Source organism: Peromyscus californicus, unplaced genomic scaffold (assembly GCF_007827085.1).
Source record: "Peromyscus californicus insignis strain IS unplaced genomic scaffold, ASM782708v3 Scaffold_6__1_contigs__length_162567912, whole genome shotgun sequence".
Lineage (NCBI taxonomy): Eukaryota > Metazoa > Chordata > Mammalia > Rodentia > Cricetidae > Peromyscus > Peromyscus californicus.
The window spans coordinates 84,712,272-84,734,309 of record NW_026294584.1 but is presented as its reverse complement, the minus strand read 5'-3'; the positions used below and the strand labels follow the sequence as shown (position 1 = coordinate 84,734,309).

The 22,038-nt window shown below is 38.7% G+C and overlaps 1 gene segment (V, D, J or C); it reads right to left on the bottom strand.

Annotated features, from left to right (window-relative positions):
* Positions 1–8,925: 8,925 nt before the first annotated feature.
* LOC128099883 (Ig kappa chain V-IV region S107B-like) lies at positions 8,926–15,676 on the bottom strand. The segment is given in 3 exon segments: positions 8,926–8,963; positions 15,164–15,451; positions 15,628–15,676. Coding segments are annotated over 3 exon segments (375 nt in total).
* Between the last annotated feature and the right edge of the window lie 6,362 nt (positions 15,677–22,038).

The following is a 22,038-nucleotide window of genomic DNA, read 5'->3' as shown; positions in this document are numbered from 1 at the left end:
GACTCCATGCCCTGGCTAGGCGCTTCCAGGACAGAGCCACTGTAGGTCACTCCTTAGCTGTGACCCCAGAGGGGCCAGTTCTCCATCAGCTCCAAGTCCCACAGTGCGTCTGGGTCAGATGTGCTTTGTGCTACCTGAGGCCCTGCATGCTCTGCACCTCGCTGCAAAGTTTCCACACTTTGACTCCCTGCACAGGGCCGGCCTCAAACCTGTTATGTCCTGGCCTGTGGTACTCTCAACCTGCCCTAGCGCCCAGCCATGACGATTCCCCTCAGCAGCTCCTGAGGCCCTCCATCTGCTGCCCTGTGCTCCTAGTCAGAGAGTAAGGAAGTAATGAGGATAGGAGTACTCTTAGTCTGTCCCAGTACAACCAAAGGGACCCTCTGTCCCTTCTCCTGGCTGTCTGGCCTCAAAGTCTCCCCATGCAGTTTCTATCATGAGTCACAATGCACACACAAGCCCAGGCATAAAATACATACACTTGTGGCTACATTTCTCACACATTTATACATTCATATAAGCAGGATATTCCAACAGAAAGGCAAACAACTTTTTCCCAAGGAAATAGTGTCAGCTGACCAACTCAAAAACCCTAAAATAAGAGTCTACAGTTTTTGTAAGTCAGGAAAAGAACAAAATTGCAACACACAACAAAACAGCTCTCCTGGTGCCTGAAGACAAATCCAAAAGGAAGACACTGGTCTCATGCCAGTTCTGAGGTAGCACCTTAAGTCCTCTATACAATGAGGCTCTCTGTCATCAATCAAACAGATGTGGGGCTCTCCATCCTCACTAATAGGGTCTGGAACATCTTCCAGACCCATGTGATCACAGTCCTCCAGTGTGTCAGCCCTTGATTATTTCTCATCACAATGGCTGAACTAGCCATGCCACAGAAATCAAACTGAACACAAAAAAACAGGACAGACAGACACTTAACCAGTCAGCTTCAGGCTCTAAGTGCAGTACATCCAGTGGGCCTGGGGGATGCTAGGACGAGCCCTAAATATTATGCCCAGATTGTGGATTGCTAAAAGACCACCATGGAGATCAAATCCTGTATGTAAGTGCAAAGAACTTTTGTTTTCAGGTTCGGTGCTTGAACTCTCTGTCTGATGCAGCAGTGAGAGCACAGAGTCCCAAGCCCAGGCAGGGTGGGGCTTTTGTTATAGCAGAGGTTAGGGTAAGGGGATTTCCAGGGTTCAGGACTCTGATTAGCTGACATTTTCTAGGGGTATAGGGAATGTTTGGAATGTTAGGTATCTCCCCTTATGTGCAGGCCCTACTTTGGAATGTCAGGTATTTTCCCTAAGATGCAGATCCTCCCTGGGTGGGGTCAGTTTATAGCTTTTCCTCAGTCCAGATGTTGCCTACCAGAAGCTGTGTCTGGACCTCTAAGACTGTCATGGAAGCTGTGTGGTCAAGCTGTTTTGGACCTCCCTGAGTGGGCTGCCATGTGAATATTGACAATTGAACCCAGGTCTTCTGTAAGAGCAACAAACAGGCTTAAATTGTGCCTCATCTCTTGATCCCCAGAGACATCCAATCTTACCTTCATGGCAATTCATTTCCTTCTGTCAGCTATGATACTATGACTACAACAAACTTCCAATAGAAGGAATCTTACTGAACCATGGCAGACTGTTGCTAGAACCCAGAGTTCTGGAAGAGTTTTGGTTAGAGCTTCTGAAGACAGTGGACTTGTTGTTACACCACATTCAGTTAGATAACTGTTGGTTTTGTCAGTACCTAGACTACTGTCAGTGAAATAAACAGACTTAAATTTCATCTTTCTAGGTTCCAAGTGGATCAAGAGTCTGCTGAATTCTTGTTTTTTAGTGATACAGTGATTACATATCTAAGGCTGGCAATTTTTACTGAGTAGATGTGTGTTCTCTACTTTTAAGATGTCCAAAATGAAGGTAGGGTAGGGTAATATCTAATTTGGAGTCTAGAGGAAAAGTCATTCACAGTGATCGGTGCCAAATAATAGTGTGCTTAGAAAAAAAATGCCTTTGAGAAGCCAAGATTGAGGCTATTATTCCTTCTGGTGTTTAGAGGCACAATGATGAATAATGTCCATACAGACAGACACATACACAGATATCCTCCTATTCGTCCCATCATGAAATAAAGAAACATCAATGGAAAAGTGTTAGACACATGTGAAAAGTGTCTAAAGTGTATGAGATTTTAAGAGCACATTAAGTCTGTATTCATAGAGACTACATATTCCCTGTGTTATAGTGAGGTTACATATAGCTAAAATAATATAGAACTTACTTATGGTAACACAGGTACTAGTCATTTAATAAAACAACATAAATAATTGTAGAATATCACATGTAGTTTCAGAAGGATGGCACACTGAGATGATGTTGTTTTCTCTTATTATTATGTAGTTGCCTTTGAGTTGTAGATTGCTGCTACTGCTACTCAGAAACAAGGGAGAGTTGTGATACCACACACCATGTACATTAGCTAGTAAATATTTAGAATTTGAAATCAGGTTGCAATTGAAAATGCATTATTTTGTGGGCCTTATAATGCAAAATATTATGTAGCTAAACCAAAGAATGTAGCACCAGTAAGTTGAGGTTCATGAAATAATAGAGGACAGCAAGTAAAAGGTTGTTGTGAGATAAATGTTGATGACTTTTATTGAAAATGACATATGAGTTGTTGCAGCTTGCACAGCGTCTTCGCTCTAAGATATTCAAGGATAGATGAGTAAATGAGTGAATAATTGCTCTAAAGATGTAAGGCCATGTGGATTAGCTGTTAAAATGAGATGACATCCTGGATTTAATTGGCACTCACTTCTTAGTAGCTAGGATGAGATAAGGAAGAAGACAGTCATCCTGTAAGCTTTACTGTTTTGTTCCATACACTTATGGACACTGAATTGACACATGAAGAAGATTGGAAACAGTATGCCTCTTCTCAATATCTCTATCATTTCAACTCCAACAGAACATGCTCTGTATAGCCCTCCTTGAGATTCCATCATCTAGCAAAGCTGATATTTTTGGATTCCCAGAAGGGTGACAGAATGCCAAAGGGATAAAGGCTCACAATCCATATAATTTTTTTCATATTAAAATATGGACCTCTTTTATTATTTTATTGGTAATAGTTGTCATCTCTCTGATCTTGAGTAGAATGTAATAATTAGGTTGGATTCTTTTATAATCATTTTTATGTTTTGAAATTATAATATAACCAAATGATTTTACCACTTCTTTTTCCTCCTCTTACCTGCATATCCTCTTACCTGCATATCAATCAAGTGTAAAACTCTCAGCTCCTTCTCCAGCACCATGTGTGCCTGCATGCTTCCATGATGATAATGGACTGAATCTCTGAACTGTAAGCCACCTCTTTAAATATTTTCCTTTATAAGAGTTGTCATGCTCATGGTGTCTCTTCACAGCAATATAAACCCTAACTAAGACTGAAGTTGTTATCAGGGACTAGAGTATTATGGTGATAGGCCTGACCATGGCTTTCTTTGAAAAAATATGGACCATGGGACTCTGCTGCTCAATGTGGCATTCTAGTAGAACATGGAAGATGGTGGTGCTGAGTACCATTTGAACTGGAGGTGCCTGGCTCACATGGTTTCCAAGGAGAAGTGTAATAATATGTGGCCTAGAGACAGGTTTTTATGATATTTTGGTGAAGAATGTGGCTACCTTTCACTTTTGTCAGAAAGTACAAAGGTATGTACAAATTTTAGATTATTATTATTGTACAAATCATAGATTATGACTAATTTATGATTTTCTTTATTTTATTTTGAGCAGGATTATTGTATTTCGGGTTACTACCTTTTGTTTTTGCACCAAATATATTTTTATCAAAAAATTAATTTGAAGAACCTAAAGTGTATCTAGATATCACCATAACACCTACACCATCTGATGCTATTGTGTGAAAATTCACCCTGTACACACATACACACACACACACACACACACACACACACACACACACACAGAGAGAGAGAGAGAGAGAGAGAGAGAGAGAGAGAGAGAGAGAGAGAGAAAGAGAGAGAGAGAGATCTAAATTTCTCAGGTCCATCTTGAAGGAGAAGAACTGACATCTTGTCTTATATGAGGACAGAGAAGCCCAGTGTTCACATTTTGTCCTATTATCTCTTCTCATCTCCCTTTGCTTGTAAGAAACCCAAATCATTAGTACCCCCTGCAGCTAAATGCAGAGCATCACTGAGAAGGGGAATAGAACAGGGTGATAAGTCAAGGCAACAGTACAGCTTAGCTTTTATCTCAGACTCAAAATGGAAGGTCCTCCCTTGGGAGCAATATGCAAATCCCCTGGTTAGTGCAGGAGCACTCTTATGTTGGAAAAATAACAAAAAAAATGTCTTGTATGTCTGGGGTAAATGTATTAAAATAAAAAGTATTGTGTGGTAGTAGAATTGCAGGATGCTGAATAATGGTCATTGTGAACGGTACCATGTACACATGGTGAAAATATTTCCCCAAAGAAAATTCCTCATTGCAATTTAGATAATCTATTACTAATAAATCTCCTATTGCATTCTCATTGTATGTCTATGCCATATAAGTATTGAAGTATGAAGAATTCCCTGTGATGAGATAATCAGTGTGGCTCAGCTGTCAAAGGCGATTGCCGCCAATCCTCAGCACCTTGCTTTGATCCACACAACTAACACAATCAGCTACCCCATTTGTCCTATAGGCATTCCTGCACCATGGTAGGTATCTGCACATATGCATACATACAGACACTAAAATAAGTATTTTTAAAGAGAATGGCCTATGGACATACAGATGCAATTCCCTAGAAATAATGCTACTGGCTCTCCATCTGTTCTCATTAATCCAATCTCCCAGTCTCAAACACCAAATATATTTTCATCAGAACAGTAAATTAAAGACTCTAAAGGGACTCTAAGTATTACTGCATCACCTAAAATCCCATGCTATTGTGTCAGCTAGACTATTGATAACTAGAATAATAGGTTTTTAGGTAAAGCCTAGACTATTACATATCCCAGAGAAAACAATATTTAAGAAATGCTAAAATTAGAAGAAATCAATAAAGTCCTGGAAGAAAACAATAAAATACTGAGAGAAAATCAAGAAAAATCAATGAAACAAATGAAGGAAACAGTCCAAGACCTGAAAAGGGAAATAGAAAAAATGAAGAAGACACAAACAGAGGGAATGCTGGAAATAGAAAATCTGAGAAAACGATTGGGAACTTCAGATGCAAGTATAATCAACAGAATGCAAGAGATGGAAGAGAGGATCTCTAGTGTTGAAGATACAGTAGAAGAAATACATTCATCAGTCAAAGAAAACACTAAAGCCAACAAAGTCATGACCCAAAATGTCCAAGAAATTTGGGACACCATGAAAAGACCAAACCTAAGAATAATAGGGGTCGAAGAAGGAGAAGAATACCAACTCAAGGGCACAGAAAATATATTCAACAAGATCATAGAAGAAAACTTTCCCAACTTAAAGAAGGAAATGCCTATGAAGATACAAGAAGCTTATAGAACACCAAACAGACTAGACCCCCAAAAAAAGTCCCCTCGCCACATAATAGTTAAACAACTAAACGTACAGAATAAAGAAAGAATATTAAGAGCAGCAAAGGAAAAAGGCCAAGTGACATATAAAGGCAAACCCATAAGAATAACACCCGATTTCTCAATGGAGACTTTGAAAGCCAGAAGAACCTGGACAGATGTAATGCAGACACTAAGAGACCATGGATGTCAGCCTAGACTAATATACCCAGCAAAACTTTCAATCACCATAGATGGAGTGAACAAGACATTCCATGACAAAGCCAGATTTAAACAATACTTATCCACAAACCCAGCCCTACAGAAAGCACTAGAAGGAAAATTCCAACCTAAGGAAGTCAGATACACCCTCGAAAACACAGGCAACAGATAAAGCCACAGCAGTAAACCCCAACGTATAGAAGTACCCACACATCAGCACCAAAAAATAACAGAAATGAACAATCACTGGTCATTAATTTCCCTCAATATCAATGGACTTAATTCACCTATAAAAAGACATAGGCTTACAGAATGGATACGAAAGCAGGACCCATCTTTCTGCTGCATACAAGAAACACATCTCAAATTCAAAGATAGACACTACCTAAAAATAAAAGGCTGGGAAAAGACTTTCCAATCAAACGATCTTAAGAAACAAGCGGGTGTAGCCATCCTGATGATATCCAGCAAAATAGACTTCAAACTAAAATCAATCAAAAGAGATCAAGAAGGGCATTACATACTCATCACAGGAAAGATCCACCAGGATGAAGTCTCAATTCTGAATATTTATGCCCCAAACACAAGGGCACCCATATGTAAAAGAAACATTACTAAAGCTTAAATCACATATAAAACCCCACACATTAATAGTGGGAGACGTCAACACCCCACTTTCATCACTGGACAGATCTCCCAAATCGAAACTTAACAGAGAAATAAAGGACTTAACTGATGTCATGACTCAAATGGACTTAATCAATATCTACAGAACATTCCATCCTAACAAAAAAAATATACCTTCTTCTCAGCACCCCATGGAACCTTCTCTAAAATTGACCACATACTTGGCCACAAAACAAATCTCAACAGATACAAAACAATTGGAATAACCTCCTGTGTTCTATCAGACCACCATGGTCTAAAGTTGGATTTCAACAACAACAAAAACTACAGAAAACCTGCAATCTCATGGAAACTGAATAATACTCAACTGAATCACCAATGGGTTAAGGAAGAAATAAAGAAAGAAATTAAAGACTTCCTAGAGATCAACGAAAATGAAGACACCACATACCCAAACCTATGGGACACTATGAAAGCAGTACTAAGAGGGAAATTCATAGCACTAAATGCCCACATAAATAAGTTGGAGAAATCTCACACTAGAGACTTAACAGCAAACCTGAAAGCTCTAGAACAAGAAGAAGCACAGTCTCCCAGGAAAAATAGACGCCAGGAAATTATCAAAGTGAGAGCTGAAATCAATAAAATAGAAACAAAGAGAACAATACAAAAAATCAATGAAACAAAGAGTTGGTTCTTTGAGAAAATCAACAAGATAGACAAGCCCTTATCCAAACTAACCAAAAGACAGAGAGAGAGCATCCAAATCAACAAAATCAGAAATGAAAAGGGGTACATAACAACAGACATTGAGGAAATCCAGAGAATCATCAGGTCATACTTCAAAAACTTCTATTTGACAAAACTGGAAAACCTAAAAGAAATGGATAACTTTCTGGATAGGTACCACATACCTAAGTTGAATCAAGACCAGATAAACTATTTAAATAGTCCAATAACCCCTAACAAAATAGAAACAGTCATTAAAAGTCTCCCAACCAAAAAAAGCCCAGGACCAGATGGTTTCAGCGCAGAATTCTACCAGATCTTCAAAGAAGAGTTAATACCAATACTCTCTAAATTTTTCCACACAATAGAAACAGAAGGAACATTACCAAACTCCTTCTACGAGGCTACAATTACCCTAATTCCTAAACCAAACAAGGATACAACAAAGAAAGAGAACTACAGACCGATCTCCCTCATGAACATTGATGCAAAAATACTCAATAAAATACTGGCAAACAGACTCCAAGAACACATCAAAACAATTATCCACCATGATCAAGTAGGCTTCATTCCAGGGATGCAAGGGTGGTTCAACATACGAAAGTCCGTCAATATAATACACCACATAAACAAACTCAAAGAAAAAAACCATATGATCATCTCACTGGATGCAGAAAAGGCATTTGACAAAATCCAACACCCCTTCATGATAAAGGTATTGGAGCGATCAGGAATACAGGGAACATACCTAAACATAATAAAGGCAATTTACAGCAAGCCAACAGCCAACATCAAATGAAATGGAGAGAAACTCAAAGCAATTCCACTAAAATCAGGAACGAGGCAAGGCTGTCCGCTCTCCCCATACTTATTCAATATAGTACTTGAAGTTCTAGCCAGAGCAATAAGACAACATAAGGAGATTAAGGGGATACAAATTGGAAAGGAAGAAGTCAAGCTTTCCCTATTTGCAGATGATATGATAGCATACTTGAGCGACCCCAAAGATTCCACCAAGGAACTGATACAGCTTATAAACACCTTCAGCAACATAGCAGGATACAAGATCAACTCAAAAAAATCAGTAGCCCTCCTATATACAATGGACAAAGAAGCAGAGAAGGAAATTAGAGATATATCACCCTTTACTATAGCCACAAATGACATAAAATACCTTGGAGTAACACTAACCAAGCAAGTGAAGGACCTATATGACAAGAACTTTAAGTCCCTGAAAAAAGAAATTGAAGAAGATGTCAGAAAATGGAAAGATCTCCCATGCTCATGGATAGGCAGGACTAACATAGTATAAATGGCAATCTTACCAAAAGCAATCTACAGATTCAATGCAATCCCCATCAAAATACCAACACAATTCTTCACAGACCTGGAAAGAATAATACTCAACTTCATATGGAAAAACAAAAAACCCAGGATAGCCAAAGGAATCCTGTACAATAACACAACTTCTGGAGGCATCACGATCCCTGACCTCAAGCTCTACTATAGATCTACAGTAATAAAAACAGCTTGGTACTGGCATAAAAACCGACATGTGGACCAATGGAATCGAATTGAAGACCCTGACGTTAATCTGCACACCTATGAACATATAATTTTTGACAAAGAAGCCAAAAGTTCACAATGGAAAAAAGGAAGCATCTTCAAAAAATGGTGCTGGCATAACTGGATATCAACTTGTAGAAGGCTGCAAATAGATCCATATCTATCACCGTGCACAAAACTTAAGTCCAAGTGGATCAAGGACCTCAACATAAATCCAGCTACTCTGAACCTGCTAGAAGAGAAAGTAGGAAGTAGTCTTGAACGCATTGGCATAGGAGACTACTTCCTAAATAGAACACCAGTAGCACAGACTCTGAGAGAAACAATCAATCAATGGGACCTCTTGAAACTGAGAAGCTTTTGTAGAGCAAAGGATACGGTCAACAAGGCAAAGCGACAGCCTACAGAATGGGAAAAGATCTTCACCAACCCCACATCTGACAGAGGACTGATATCCAGAATATATAAGGAATTCAAGAAATTAGACATCAAAATGCCCAACAGTCCAATTAAGAAATGGGCTATAGAACTAAACAGAGAATTCTCAACAGAGGAAACTCAAATGGCCGAAAGACATTTAAGGAATTGCTCAACATCCCTTATAATCAGGGAAATGCAAATCAAAACAACTCTGAGATACCACCTTATGCCTGTCAGAATGGCTAAGATCAAAAACACTGAAGACACCTTATGCTGGAGAGGATGTGGAGCTAGGGGAACTCTCCTCCACTGCTGGTGGGAATGCAAGCTTGTACAACCACTTTGGAAATCAATATGGCGCTTTCTTAGAAAATTGGGAATCAATCTCCCCCAAGATCCAGCTATACCATTCTTGGGCATATACCCAAGAAATGCTCAACCACACCGTAAGAGCACTTGTTCAGCTATGTTCACATCAGCATTGTTTGTAATAGCCAGAACATGGAAACAACCCAGATGCCCTTCAACTGAAGAATGGATAAACAAAATGTGGTACATATACACAATGGAATACTACTCAGCAGAGAAAAACAATGGCATCATGAGGTTTGCAGACAAATGGATGGATCTAGAAAAAATCATCCTGAGTGAGGTAACCCAGACTCAGAAAGACAAACATGGTATGTACTCACTCATAGCAGGATACTAGATATGAAACAAGGATGACTTGTCTGCTACTCACATCACCAGGGAGGCTACCTGGAAAACAGGACCCCAAGAAAGACACAGGGATCGCCCAATGACAGAGAAATGGAATGAGATCTACATGAACAGCCTGGACATGAGTGGGGGTAATGAAAGGAGAGGGTTGAGGGAAAGAGAGCTTGGGGGAGCGGGAGATCCCAGCTGGATCAACAACAGAGAGGGAGAACAAGGAATAGGAGACCATGGTAAATGAAGACCACATGACAATAGGAAGAAGCAAAGTGCTAGAGAGGCCCACAGAAATCCACAAAGATACCCACACAACAGACTGCTGGCAATGGTCGAGAGACAGCCCAAACTGACCTACTCTGGTGATGGGATGGCCAAACACCCTAATTGTTGTGCTAGAAACCTCATCTAACTACTGAGGGATCTGGATGCAGAGATCCATGACTAGGCCCCGGGTGGATCTCTGGGAGTCCAATTAGCGAGAATGAGGAGGGTTTATATGAGTGAGAATTGTTGAGACCAAGGATGGATAAAGCACAGGGACAAATAGCCAAATGAATGGAAACACATGAACTATGAACCAATGGCTGAGGGGTCCCCACTGGATCAGGCCCTCTGAATGGGTGAGACAGTTGATTGGCTTGATCTGTTTGGGAGGCATCCAGGCAGTGGGACCAGATCTTGTGCTCATTGCATGAGTTGGCTGTTTGAAACCTGGGGCCTATGCAGGATTGTTTGACTCGGCCTGGGAGGAGGGGACTGGACCTACCTGGACTGAGTCTACCAGGTTGACCTCAGTCTGTGGGGAAGGCTTTGCCCTGGAGGAGATGGGAATGGGGGGGGGTTGGGGGGAAGGTGAGGGGGGCGGGAGGGGGGAGAATAAGGGAATCCGTGGCTGATATGTAGAACTGAATTGTATTGCAAAATAAATTAAATAAATTAAAAAAATAAAGAAATTCACATGACATCAAAAAAAAAAAGAAATGCTATAATATCTTTCTCAAATAAGAAGGGTCATATTATAATACATTAGGCTGTCATGTAGAAAGAAATGTTTGTCAACTAAATTGGACTCAAAGAAATGTTAAAATAAATTAGTCAAAAATTAGTCATTAACTAAAATACCAGGACAAAATCTAATCCTCCAATGATGCTAAGGTGATCCTTAATTGCATTACTGCTTTATTATTTATTTATTTATTTATTTTTCACAAACTGGTTTTCATGTAAAGACTTTCATCTATGAGACAACAAAAATGCATTAAACTATCTAAATTGTTCATATAATTAGGATGTATAATATTTACTATAGGCTGAGAGGGAGGCATTGTGTATTATGGTGTTACTCTGCCATCTATAATTTTTCTTGAATTATATTACTTGAATCTTATGTAAATGATCCTGAGCTCATTGTTTTTATTTTTATTTTTAAATTTTTATTTATTCATCTCTCTTACCATATATCACAACCACAGTTTCCCCTTCTTTCCCTCCTTCTATTTCCCTCTCATACCTCCTATCTCTCCTAGATCCACTGTTCCTCTGTTTCCTTTGAGAAAAAAAAGTCCTTCTAGGGATATCAATTGAACATGGCATAACAAGATGCAAAGGACTAGGCACAAACCCATGTATCAAGGCTGGACAAGGCAACCCAGTAGGAGGAAGAATGTCCCAAGAACAGGTAAAGCAGAGACACCCCAACTCCCACAGTTAGGATTCTCCCAGAAACCTCAATCTAAACAACCACAAATACATGCAGAGGGCCTAGCAGACATATGCAGACTCCCTGATTGCTGCTTCAGTCTCTGTGAACTGCTATGATGCCTGTTTACTTGATTCTGTGGGATATGTTCTCTTCCTGTCTTTAATCCCTCTGGCTCATAAAATTTTTCTTCCCACTCTTCTCCAGTATTACTTTGTAGTTGGAATATTTCCTATGTGCAGGCCTGCCTGTGGTTGGGACTAATCTCTACCACTCATGTTCCCCAAGTAAACACACAGAGGCTTATATTAGTTATAACTGCATGACCATGGCTCAAGCTTTTCTATCTAGCTCTTAGATCTTGAATAAGCTCATAATTATTAATCTATGTATTGGCACATGTCCCGTGGCTTTACCTGAGTCCCATTACATGTTGCTCCTTGGGCGGCTGGTGCTCCACACTTTCTTCCTGTCTCTTTCTTTGAATTTTCCACCCACCTCTAAGCTGCCTTGCCATAGGCCAAACGGCTTTATTTGTCAACCAATCAGAGCAACACATATTTGCAGCATACAGAAAGACATTCCCCCATCACTTCCCTTTTTCTGTCTAAACTAAAGGAAGGTTTTAACTTTAACTTATTAAAATTACATGTAACAAAACAGTTTTCAAGCAAGAATTACAGTTATAATCTCTAGTGTATTTGTATTTTGGAAAATTAAAGAAAAAATTTTCTATCTATCCTATATTTGTGAGTCTAAGGTTTCATAATAATTTATCTTTTATCATAACCAAGGAAAATTATAATTATGACTATCTAGTCTTCAACCACATCAAAGACCCCAGAATAATATATTACCTAAGTAAACAGGAAATGCACTGTAAACAACTTCCAAAATTCTGGAAATGACAGAGATAGTTGTGTACCTGGACAGTTACCCAAAGTTCCTCTGTAACATTGGGGCATCCATCTTCAGCCCATAGGTCTAGTCTCTCAGTAATTTTTTTATCTGTGTCCTGTAGAATGTCTCCAGCTTCTTCTACGAAGCAGGAACATGAAGTACCATCTTGCCTTGCAAAGTTCAGTGGTCACGTTTCTATGGGTCCTGCATGTCCAGTCGATACAACATTTAGTTAAGCAGTCCAGGCAATTACAGTTTCTTGCCTAAATGGCTATTTTTTTGCCAAGAAGAAGGGTGTTTTGTTTTCTTGATATTTTTTTGAGTTCCTTATGTATTCTAGTTATTAATGCTTTTTCTGATATATAGTACACAAAGACTTTCTCCCATTCTACAGACTGACTTTTCAGTCAATTGATTGCTCCCTTTGCTGAGCAGATTTTATTAGATTCAGGAGGTCCTACTTGTCAATTGTAGGCTGTATTTCTTGAAGATCACTGTCTTTGTCACTTTTCCAATGCTGTAAAGAGACATGAAGACCAAAGCAACTCTTATAAAAGAAAATATTTAATTCAGGGCTTGCTTACAGTTTTATAGGGTTTTTCCATTTTCATCACGGCAGGGAGTATGGTGGCAAGCATGGGGCTGAGAGCTGAATATCCTGGTCTACATGCAGCAGGAAGAGAGAGAGAGAGAGAGAGAGAGAGAGAGAGAGAGAGAGAGAGAGAGAGAGAGAGAGAGAGAGAGAGGAATGGGTCTGACATGGGGTTGGAAACCTCAAAGCTAAACTCTAATTACATGCCCCCTCCAACAAGGCCACATCTACTCCAACAAGGCCACAACTTCTCCCAACAAGGCTAAACCTCCTAATGGGACGCTGACAGCTCATTAACTTGGGAATAAGCAGCAAATTTATGAGCCTATAGAGGCCAGTCTCATTCAAAGCAACTCAGTCCTAGTCCTGTGTAGTGAGTTCTTATCTACTTCTACATGCTTTAGCATACTCCCTAATAGAACATGTTCCGTAACTTCCAGATTTCTCAGTTTCAGGTTTTACATTGAGTTATTTGAACATTTGGGAATTTACTTTTTTATTGATGAGAGATAGGGGTCTAGATTCATATTCTATATGTGTACACTCATTTTTTAAACATCATTTGTTGATGATACTGTCTTTTCTTCTGTGCTCATTTATTTGTGAGTTTGAGTGTTTCCCTGTTTGTCAAGCAGTTGGCTCTAGAGGCTTTGACATAATCTGGGCATTCAGATCTGTTTCAATTATCTATGAGCTTTTCTCTGTTAATTTCAGACTGTTTACTACTTTGCTTTATTATATTACTTAAGATTAGTTATGGTAGTGCCTCCCAGCAATATTTTTGGACTCAGTTTTCATATTAATATTTACCTTTTTCTATCTGTGAAGATGTTATCATTGTTTCATTGTATCTACAAGTTGTTTTTGGTAGAATGATCATGTTCACACTCAATTCTGTTACCTAATGTGTATGTACAGCTTTTCTATACTTTAGTGTTATCTTGGATTTACTTTTTCAGAATTTAAAAGAAATATTTTAAGGGTGATACAGATGACTCAGCAGGTAAACATACTTGCAGTGAAGCCAGACAATCTGTAGTGGGTAGCCATTCCAGCTTTGATCTGGAAGTTCCAACCCCCATTGAGACTTCGGCAACTGTCACGCCTACAAGGCGCCGCCGGGGGGACCCGAGAGCTGGATCGGCGGGCGCTCTCTCTGTGGCGGGACCCTGGACTGGAGAGGTGGACCGAGCAGAGCTCCAGAGAACACCGCTGGACTGTGATACACCTTCCCCAGACTCCGCGACCTACCTATTCCTTAATTTGTAAGTTACGCCATTAAATAAATCTCCTTTTAACTACGTGGAGTGGCCTTAATAATTTCACCAATACAATCTAAGGTCAATGGCTGTGACTCACATGGTGAAAGGGGAGAGATGACTCCAGAATGTTTTTCTACATATACACACATATGTGCTTGCGTGTGTGCATGCGCATGTACACACACACAGCAGAAATAAATAACAATAAATAATAAAATTAAAGGAAACATTTTATTGACCATTTATTAGTTCTCTGCTGCAGTTTTGATTTCTTTGTTAGTGGATTGTTTCAGTGATTTGTCATGAGAATAGAAAGATAATACCATATATGATTGTCATGAATTACTTTTGGGGGAGAGAAAATCACTTCAAGCATAACTCGAGAAGACACTTTCAGTGGGAAAGACAGTTTGTTAATGAAAATCAGAAGATAAAGATGGATCCTACTTTTACTATCATAACAGAGGTAGTGTACTTTTAATAAATGACTGTCCTGAAGGATAAATGCCAGAGAAGATCCTGTCATCAGTGCAGGGAGAAGAATCAAGGTATGAAGGCTACTGAGGAACACCAGTAAAATATTTGCAAAGTTCCTACTACACTTTCCTTCAACAAACAGAACCAAAAATAGAGAATAAACAAACACTGAACAAACGAGAACAGCATTGAAGTACAGTGGGATATTATGGAGACACTAAGTTACCCAAAAATGCAAATGAGCTTGTAAATCAAGGCATAAAGCACCCTGTGTGGATTATTGCCATGAAACACTTGGCCACATTTCAACGCTAGGAGGAAGCAGCTGAGCCCTAGGGAGGTTAAGGGTTTTTGTTTTAGTCTGTATCACTGTGTAAATGGGGAACTACTCCACTGCTGACAGTAGTAAGTGGCAGCATCTTCAGCCTCCATGCTGCTGATTGTGAGAGAGTAGGAGGTCCCATACCCACTGCCGCTGAAGCGAGCTGGGACTCCAGAAGCCAGGGTGGAGGTTCCATAAACCAGGAGTGTAGGGGAGGCTCCTGGCTTCTGTTGGTACCACTGCAAATAACTGGTGCTTATACTTGAGCTGGTTATGCAGGTAAGGGTGACCCTGTCCCCTTGAGATGCAGCCATGGATGCTGGAGACTGGGTAAGAACAATTTCTCCATTGGACACTGTGAGCAGGGGAAGGCAATGAAAAGAAAGAGATGTTAGTAGACATAGAGAGAAAATATAACTTCATACCACCTGATATTCAGAAGAAAGAAATTGAAAAATGTTATCTTAGACTCAAGCTTCTCTAGGGAAAAGAACTGTGGTTTCTGAACTCAAATGCCCTTCCCTCTGTTACCTGTGACACTAATTAGTAGAAAGCTGAAAATCTGCACCAGAAAATCCATTGTGCTTTCTATACTCAGTCTCAGGCTAATTACTGCTCTTCTCATAAGTCCATCTCTTTAAAACAGCTGTGAACCATTTGTGGTTTCTGAGGATGAAATATGCAAATAACAAGATATAGTCTAGGAAGTTGGCTTATAAATTCCTATGGTCTGTTAAGTATAGCAAACTTGGTTAATCTAGGAAAATACCTACTTATTTGTAGACATTATACTGAAAAGGAAGGAAATTTCTGTTTTTCTTTTTTTCCTTCATGGTACATACCTCTATCTTAGAGTTTTACCCATGTATCTCTGTGAAGACTGGCATAATTTGATCTACTCAGTGAGGCATGTTCTACTGAGTAGTTGGAGGCATATTTCTCCCATGATAAAGCTGTGCTGAGGATGCCTGTCTATAATGTTCTCAGAGAACTTTTAACAGCCTTATCTGATTCCTGTCTTCCTGGAAGTTGCTCAGCTGAGACCTCACTCACCTATTCCAGTCTAATCAGCTGACCATGTTCACAAACCATGAGGAAAACCAGCATCTAAGTGTGTGGTCTGGAACCCACATTTGCTTAGTGCCATTTCTGTAATAGTCAAGCACCTAAGCCTTCTTCTGGAGAATGGGAAAAAATATCCCATTGAAATGGATGGAAAGGCAGGTACCAATTTTGTAGCAGCTATCATTTGTTCTGAACTTTACTCCATGCTGGATTTAAGAGAAACCTGGGCTAGAGCTTCATGAAGATGTACTTATCTGTATAACCACTATTTCAATATGTACTATGCTCTGTTACTGTTTAGTACACAACATATAGTCTATGAATATGTGAGCACACTTTTCAAATAAACTACCTGGTATTTATTAAATAGTGACAGCTCCTCGATTTGCAAATTAATGAATAAGTTTGATCAAAAGTTTTACATTATCTTGCAACAAATTTCAACGATGTTCTTTTAAAACTTGAAGTTGACTAGAGCCCATAAGTCATCCTGGGTATCTCTAGATCTTCCTTAAGAGTGGCTCCCTTTTTCTTCCCTCCACAATATACTTTTTTAATTCTGTATCAATGATTAGAAAAAATAATCTAGTACTATGTGAATAAAGCATTCTGAGAGATACTAACCTAAGAACTGTTGAATTCAAATGAATTTTAAAGCACTCAATTCTATGTAAATGGTTGTTTTTTCTTCAAGATAACCCATGGTTTGCATTCCATATTTTATGTTTAGTAGTTAGTTGCTAGTGTTATTCTTATTCCTTCAGAATGAGAAATATTCCATTATTTTTGTGTAGATAGTTTTTATATTTTACTTGTAAGGGCACTGAAGCATCTTTGGTTTTATACAAACAAACAAATCAGCACATTGGTCAATGAGCCTCATTGTGGATAAAGAAAGGATATCTCTTAGCTGGGCGGTGGTGGCGCACACCTTTAATCCCAGCACTCGGGAGGCAGAGCCCGGCGGATCTCTGTGAGTTTGAGGCCAGCCTGGGCTACCAAGTGAGTTCCAGGAAAAGGCGCAAAACTACACAGAGAAACCCTGTCTCGAAAAACCAAAAAAAAAAAAAAAAAAAAAAAAAAAGGATATCTCCATCATGTCAATTGTTAATTTAATATTGCATATTCAAGAAACCACAGAGAGAATAATAATAATAGTAATAATAATAATAATAATATTTCATCTTACTGAGGGCGAAAGACATCTAATCTTTCAACCTTTTAGAATTATTTATTTTATTATGTGCTTTACCTACCTGTATTTATCTGTATAACATGAATTTTTGGTACTCAAGGAAGTAAAAAGAGGGAATCAAAACTCTACCTTGGAATAGAAGTTATGAATGATTATGGGTCACCATGTAAATATTGTCAATTGAACTGATGTCTTCTGAAAGAGAAACAAACATGCTTAACTCCTGGGTCATCTATTGATCCCCAGAGGCATCCAATCACATCTTCATGGCAGTTCACTTACCTCCAATAAGGTTTGGTACTATGACTATAATAAACTTACAATAGAAATGAATCTTACTGAACCAGGGAAGACTGTAGCTAGAGACAAAGTTCTAGAAGAGACTTGGTTCCCACTTTGGAGAGAGTGGACTTGTTACACAAGGTTCAGTGGGATGATGGTGAGTGTGGTCTGTACCATGAGAACTGTCAATGAACTAAGTAGAGACTTGGATATCTTTTGGAGTGGCATGTGGATCAGGAGCCTGGGCACTACTTGTTTTCTAGTTTTATGGTGATTGCAGCTCTAAGGCTGGTGGTTTTGACTGAGTAGATAGATATGTGTTAGTGCTGCTCTCTACTGTTAAGATGGCCAAAATGAAGATAGGGCTGAGTCATATCTGTTTTGGAGTCTAAGGGAAAAGTGATCAGTGATCAGAACCAAATAGTAGTGTGCTTAGAAAAATAATGCCTTTGAAAAACAAAGACTCCAGCTATTCTTTCCTTGTGATGGTCAGAGACATAATGATAAATAATGTCCATATAGTCAGACACATGTACACATATACTCTTATTCAACCATCATGAAATAAATAGGAAAGTATTAAACAAAGGTGAACAAGTGAGTAAAGTATATGAGATTTTAGGAGCACATTAAGTCCATATTCATAGATACTACATACTGCTTGTTTTGCGGTGAGGATACAAATAGCTACAATAATGAAGAACTTACTTATGGTAACAATGGTTTCAAGTCACTTAATTAAAAAGCCGTAATATGTCCAATTGTAGAATAACCTATGTAGTTTTAGAAGCATGGACTAGTATGATGACATTGTTTCCTCCTGTGATTATGTAGCTGCCTTTGAGTTGTTGATTGCTGCTGCTGCTCAGAATCAAGGGAGAGTTTGATAGCACACACCATGGTATGGAAAATGGTAAATACTTGGAATTTATATCAGGTTTCTATTGAAAATGCATTATTTGTGGTCCTTAGAAATGCAAAATGTTATGTAGCTGAACAACAGAATGTAGCATCTGTAAGTTGAAGACTATGAAATCATAGAGGACAGAAAGACATGGATTGTTGTGAGAAAAATATTGATGATTTTTATTGAAAATTACACGTAAGTTATTGTAGCTTACAAAGCATCTTCATTCTAAGACATTTAGGATGGAGGAATGGATGAGTAAATAATTGCTCTGATGATGTAAGGCCATGTAGATCACCTGTTTAAACCAGATGATATCCTGGATTTAATTGGCACTCAATTCTTAGTATCAAGGATAAGATAATGAAGAATAAAGTCATCCTTTAAGCTTTGCTGTTTCATTCCACAAACTTCTGGGCAATGAATTGTCACATAAAGAAGAATGAAAAGAGAAGGTCTCTGCTGAATATCTCTATCATTTCAATCCAACAGAACATGCTCTGTATAGCCCTCCCTGAGATACTCCATATAGTATAGCTGATATTTTTAGATTCCCAGAAAGGAGACAGATTGCCAAAGGGATTATGGCTCATAATCAATATAGTTTTTTCATATTGAAATATGGATCTTTTTTTACTATTTTAATGGTAATTTTATCATCTCTTTGATTTTGAATATGGTGTAAAACTTTGTTTAGATTTTTTTTACAATAATTTTATATGTTGAAATTGTAATATAATCACTTAATTTTACCACTTCCTTTTTCTACCTTCAAACACCAACATGTTCTCTCCTTGCTTTTCTCAGATTCATGGCCCATCTTTCCTTATATTTCTACATACATAAATACAATCTGCTCAATCCATATAATATGTAACTTCTCTTTGAAACCGGTAGAGATCATTACAGAAAAACACCAATGATTAAAACACAGAGATCAGGTGATCATGTGGTAACCAGTCCGAGATGATCCATCTTCATCACAATTTCTGATCCTGTAGCTCAGGGATCATTGCAGAGTGGTTTAAAAACTTGTAAGAGTGAGAGGAACTGGAAATTTTCTCTGAGATTGTGTCTTCTGGTAATGTCAGAGAGGCTATGTCTATGAGATCAAATGAGGTCTTGCCTAAATAAGACCTGAACAAGGTGACTCCAGCAGACATGCAAATTATAGAACTGGGAAATCTTGAGGGGATTCCATCCTAGATAAATAACCATGGGTAAGTGGGGGGAACTCTGAGAGTGCGAGAAGAGGTCTTACCTGGAGTAGACACCCATAAACACACACACACCAGTTTGTTATCCAATATAGAGTAGTCAACAACACATGATCTGATCTTAGTTTTCAATTTTGTGCTTTCTGCTTCTCTTAACCTCAAAGGAAACTAGGAATGGTTAAATGGTCTCCTGAGTTTTCTTTCATGGAAGGTGCCAGATGGATCCCAGAGCTTATCACCCTGCTATATATGTTCCTTATAGAATCTGTCTTAACTGTAAAATCATATGAACATGGAGACCTTCAAAACAATTAAAGCTATTACTATTGCTCTTGGGCTGATAGTAAGACCATATTGATGAATGCAATACACACTTTGGACATAGGATGCGAAGAAACTTAGTTGGTATGAACCAAGTAGCTTCTAATGAAGCACTGCAGCTGTATAAAACATTCTTTCTATGGTGTGATAGCATTTCATAACATATGAAGTGTCCCTGATAAGTGAAAAGATTATGTACATGTAAATATATAACTGTTGTTTGTGTCTTGTCTACTTTGGTCAATGAAGAAACTTTTTGTTTTGGACAGAAGTTGGTGGAGAAATATGTGACTTGTCAAAATGATGTCAGGAACAAGAAATGGATGTCTAAGGTCAAACGGGGCATCTAAATTAAGCCCTGACCTCTAGGCTCAGACACTGTCATAAAGTAGGGGCAGAACAAATGTAAAAGCCGAAAAATGGGAGCAGTGCTGTGAAGTGCTGTAGTCTAGACATGACATGCTATCGCAATCATGAACTCATGGTAGCAGTGGTTATCTGCACAATCCCTACAGAAGATCATAGCAGTCAAAATCCTGGCCTAAGTGGGAGAAGATAATCTGCAGGTCTCACACTATACTGAGCAGTTACTGGTGTGGTAGTTGCTGGAAAGGCAGAACCATTCTTTTTATAGGATATGGTGAATGGGAGGAATCTCATGTTCCAGCAGATGGCCCCACCTCCATGCACATGTGGAACACAATAACTGGACTTAGTGGGTCATAAAGACAAAGGGGAGAGGAAATTTGGGAGGGTGGTTGTATTATAGGGATATTAAAAGAGGGAAGAAATGAGGGAAGGTGTGATAAAATTTTGCTGTGTATATGTATAAAACTCAAAAATAAAGTAAAACTTTAAAAGTAAGCTTTCACTCTAGTGCCCAGGTTGAACCTGAGTTAGCAGTCTCCTCCACTCAGCCTCTTCATTGCTGTTACTACATAAAGAAACTGGCAACCAACTTTTAACATTTAACAGATCCTCTCAGGTCTTCAATGTATTTCTTTGTTTTTACTGTGTCTTTCCTAGTTTATTCTTATTTTGTCTGTAACAGAAAACTTTGTTCTCTTTTTCTTTCTCATTTCTACTTTCACTATACTTTTCTCTCCTCTAAGTCTGTTTTCTGTATCTTTTAATCTAAGCTTATCATTTTTCCCATTTCTATCATCTTTGTATAAATAATATTAATAGTTAATACATTATTAATTTGCATATTCTTTTCTAATATTTGAGTTGTGATTATAAGTGATTATGCTTCCTGTGGTAGTGTGAAAGAAAATGGCACCCACAGAGACTGGTACTATTAGGAGGTGTGACTTTATTGGAAAAGGTGTGGCCTTATTGGAGGAAACGCTGTCACTGTGGAAATGAGCATTGGGGTTTCATATATGCTCAAACCATATTCCATGGTTCAGACTACTTCCTGTTGCCTGCATATCAAGATGTAAAACTCTCAGCTCATTCTTCAGCACCGTGTCTGCCTGCATATTGCCATTAAGATAATGGACTGAATGTTTGAACTGAAAGCCACCCCACTTAATATTTTCCTTTATAAGAGTTGCTATGGTAATGGTATTTCCTAACAGCCACAGAAACCCTAAGTAAGATATAAGTTGGTATCAGGGACTGAAGTATTACTGTGATAGCACTGACCATGCTTTTATTTGAAGAATATGAACCTTGGGACTGTGGATTAGGAAAGAGTTGACATCCTAGTAGAACATGGTGGTGCTGAGTGTGATTTGAACTGGAGGTGTCTGGCTCAAGAGGTTTCAGAGAAGTATAATATTATGTGGCCTAGAGACAGGTTTTATGATATTTTGATGAAGAATGTGGCTACCTTTGCTTTTGTTGGGAGAGTCTGTCTAAGGTTAAAATGAAGAGCTTTGGATAAATTTCCATGGCCCAGGAAATCTCAGAACAGCCTAATATAAAAATCTGTCCTGTGGTTATTAGTG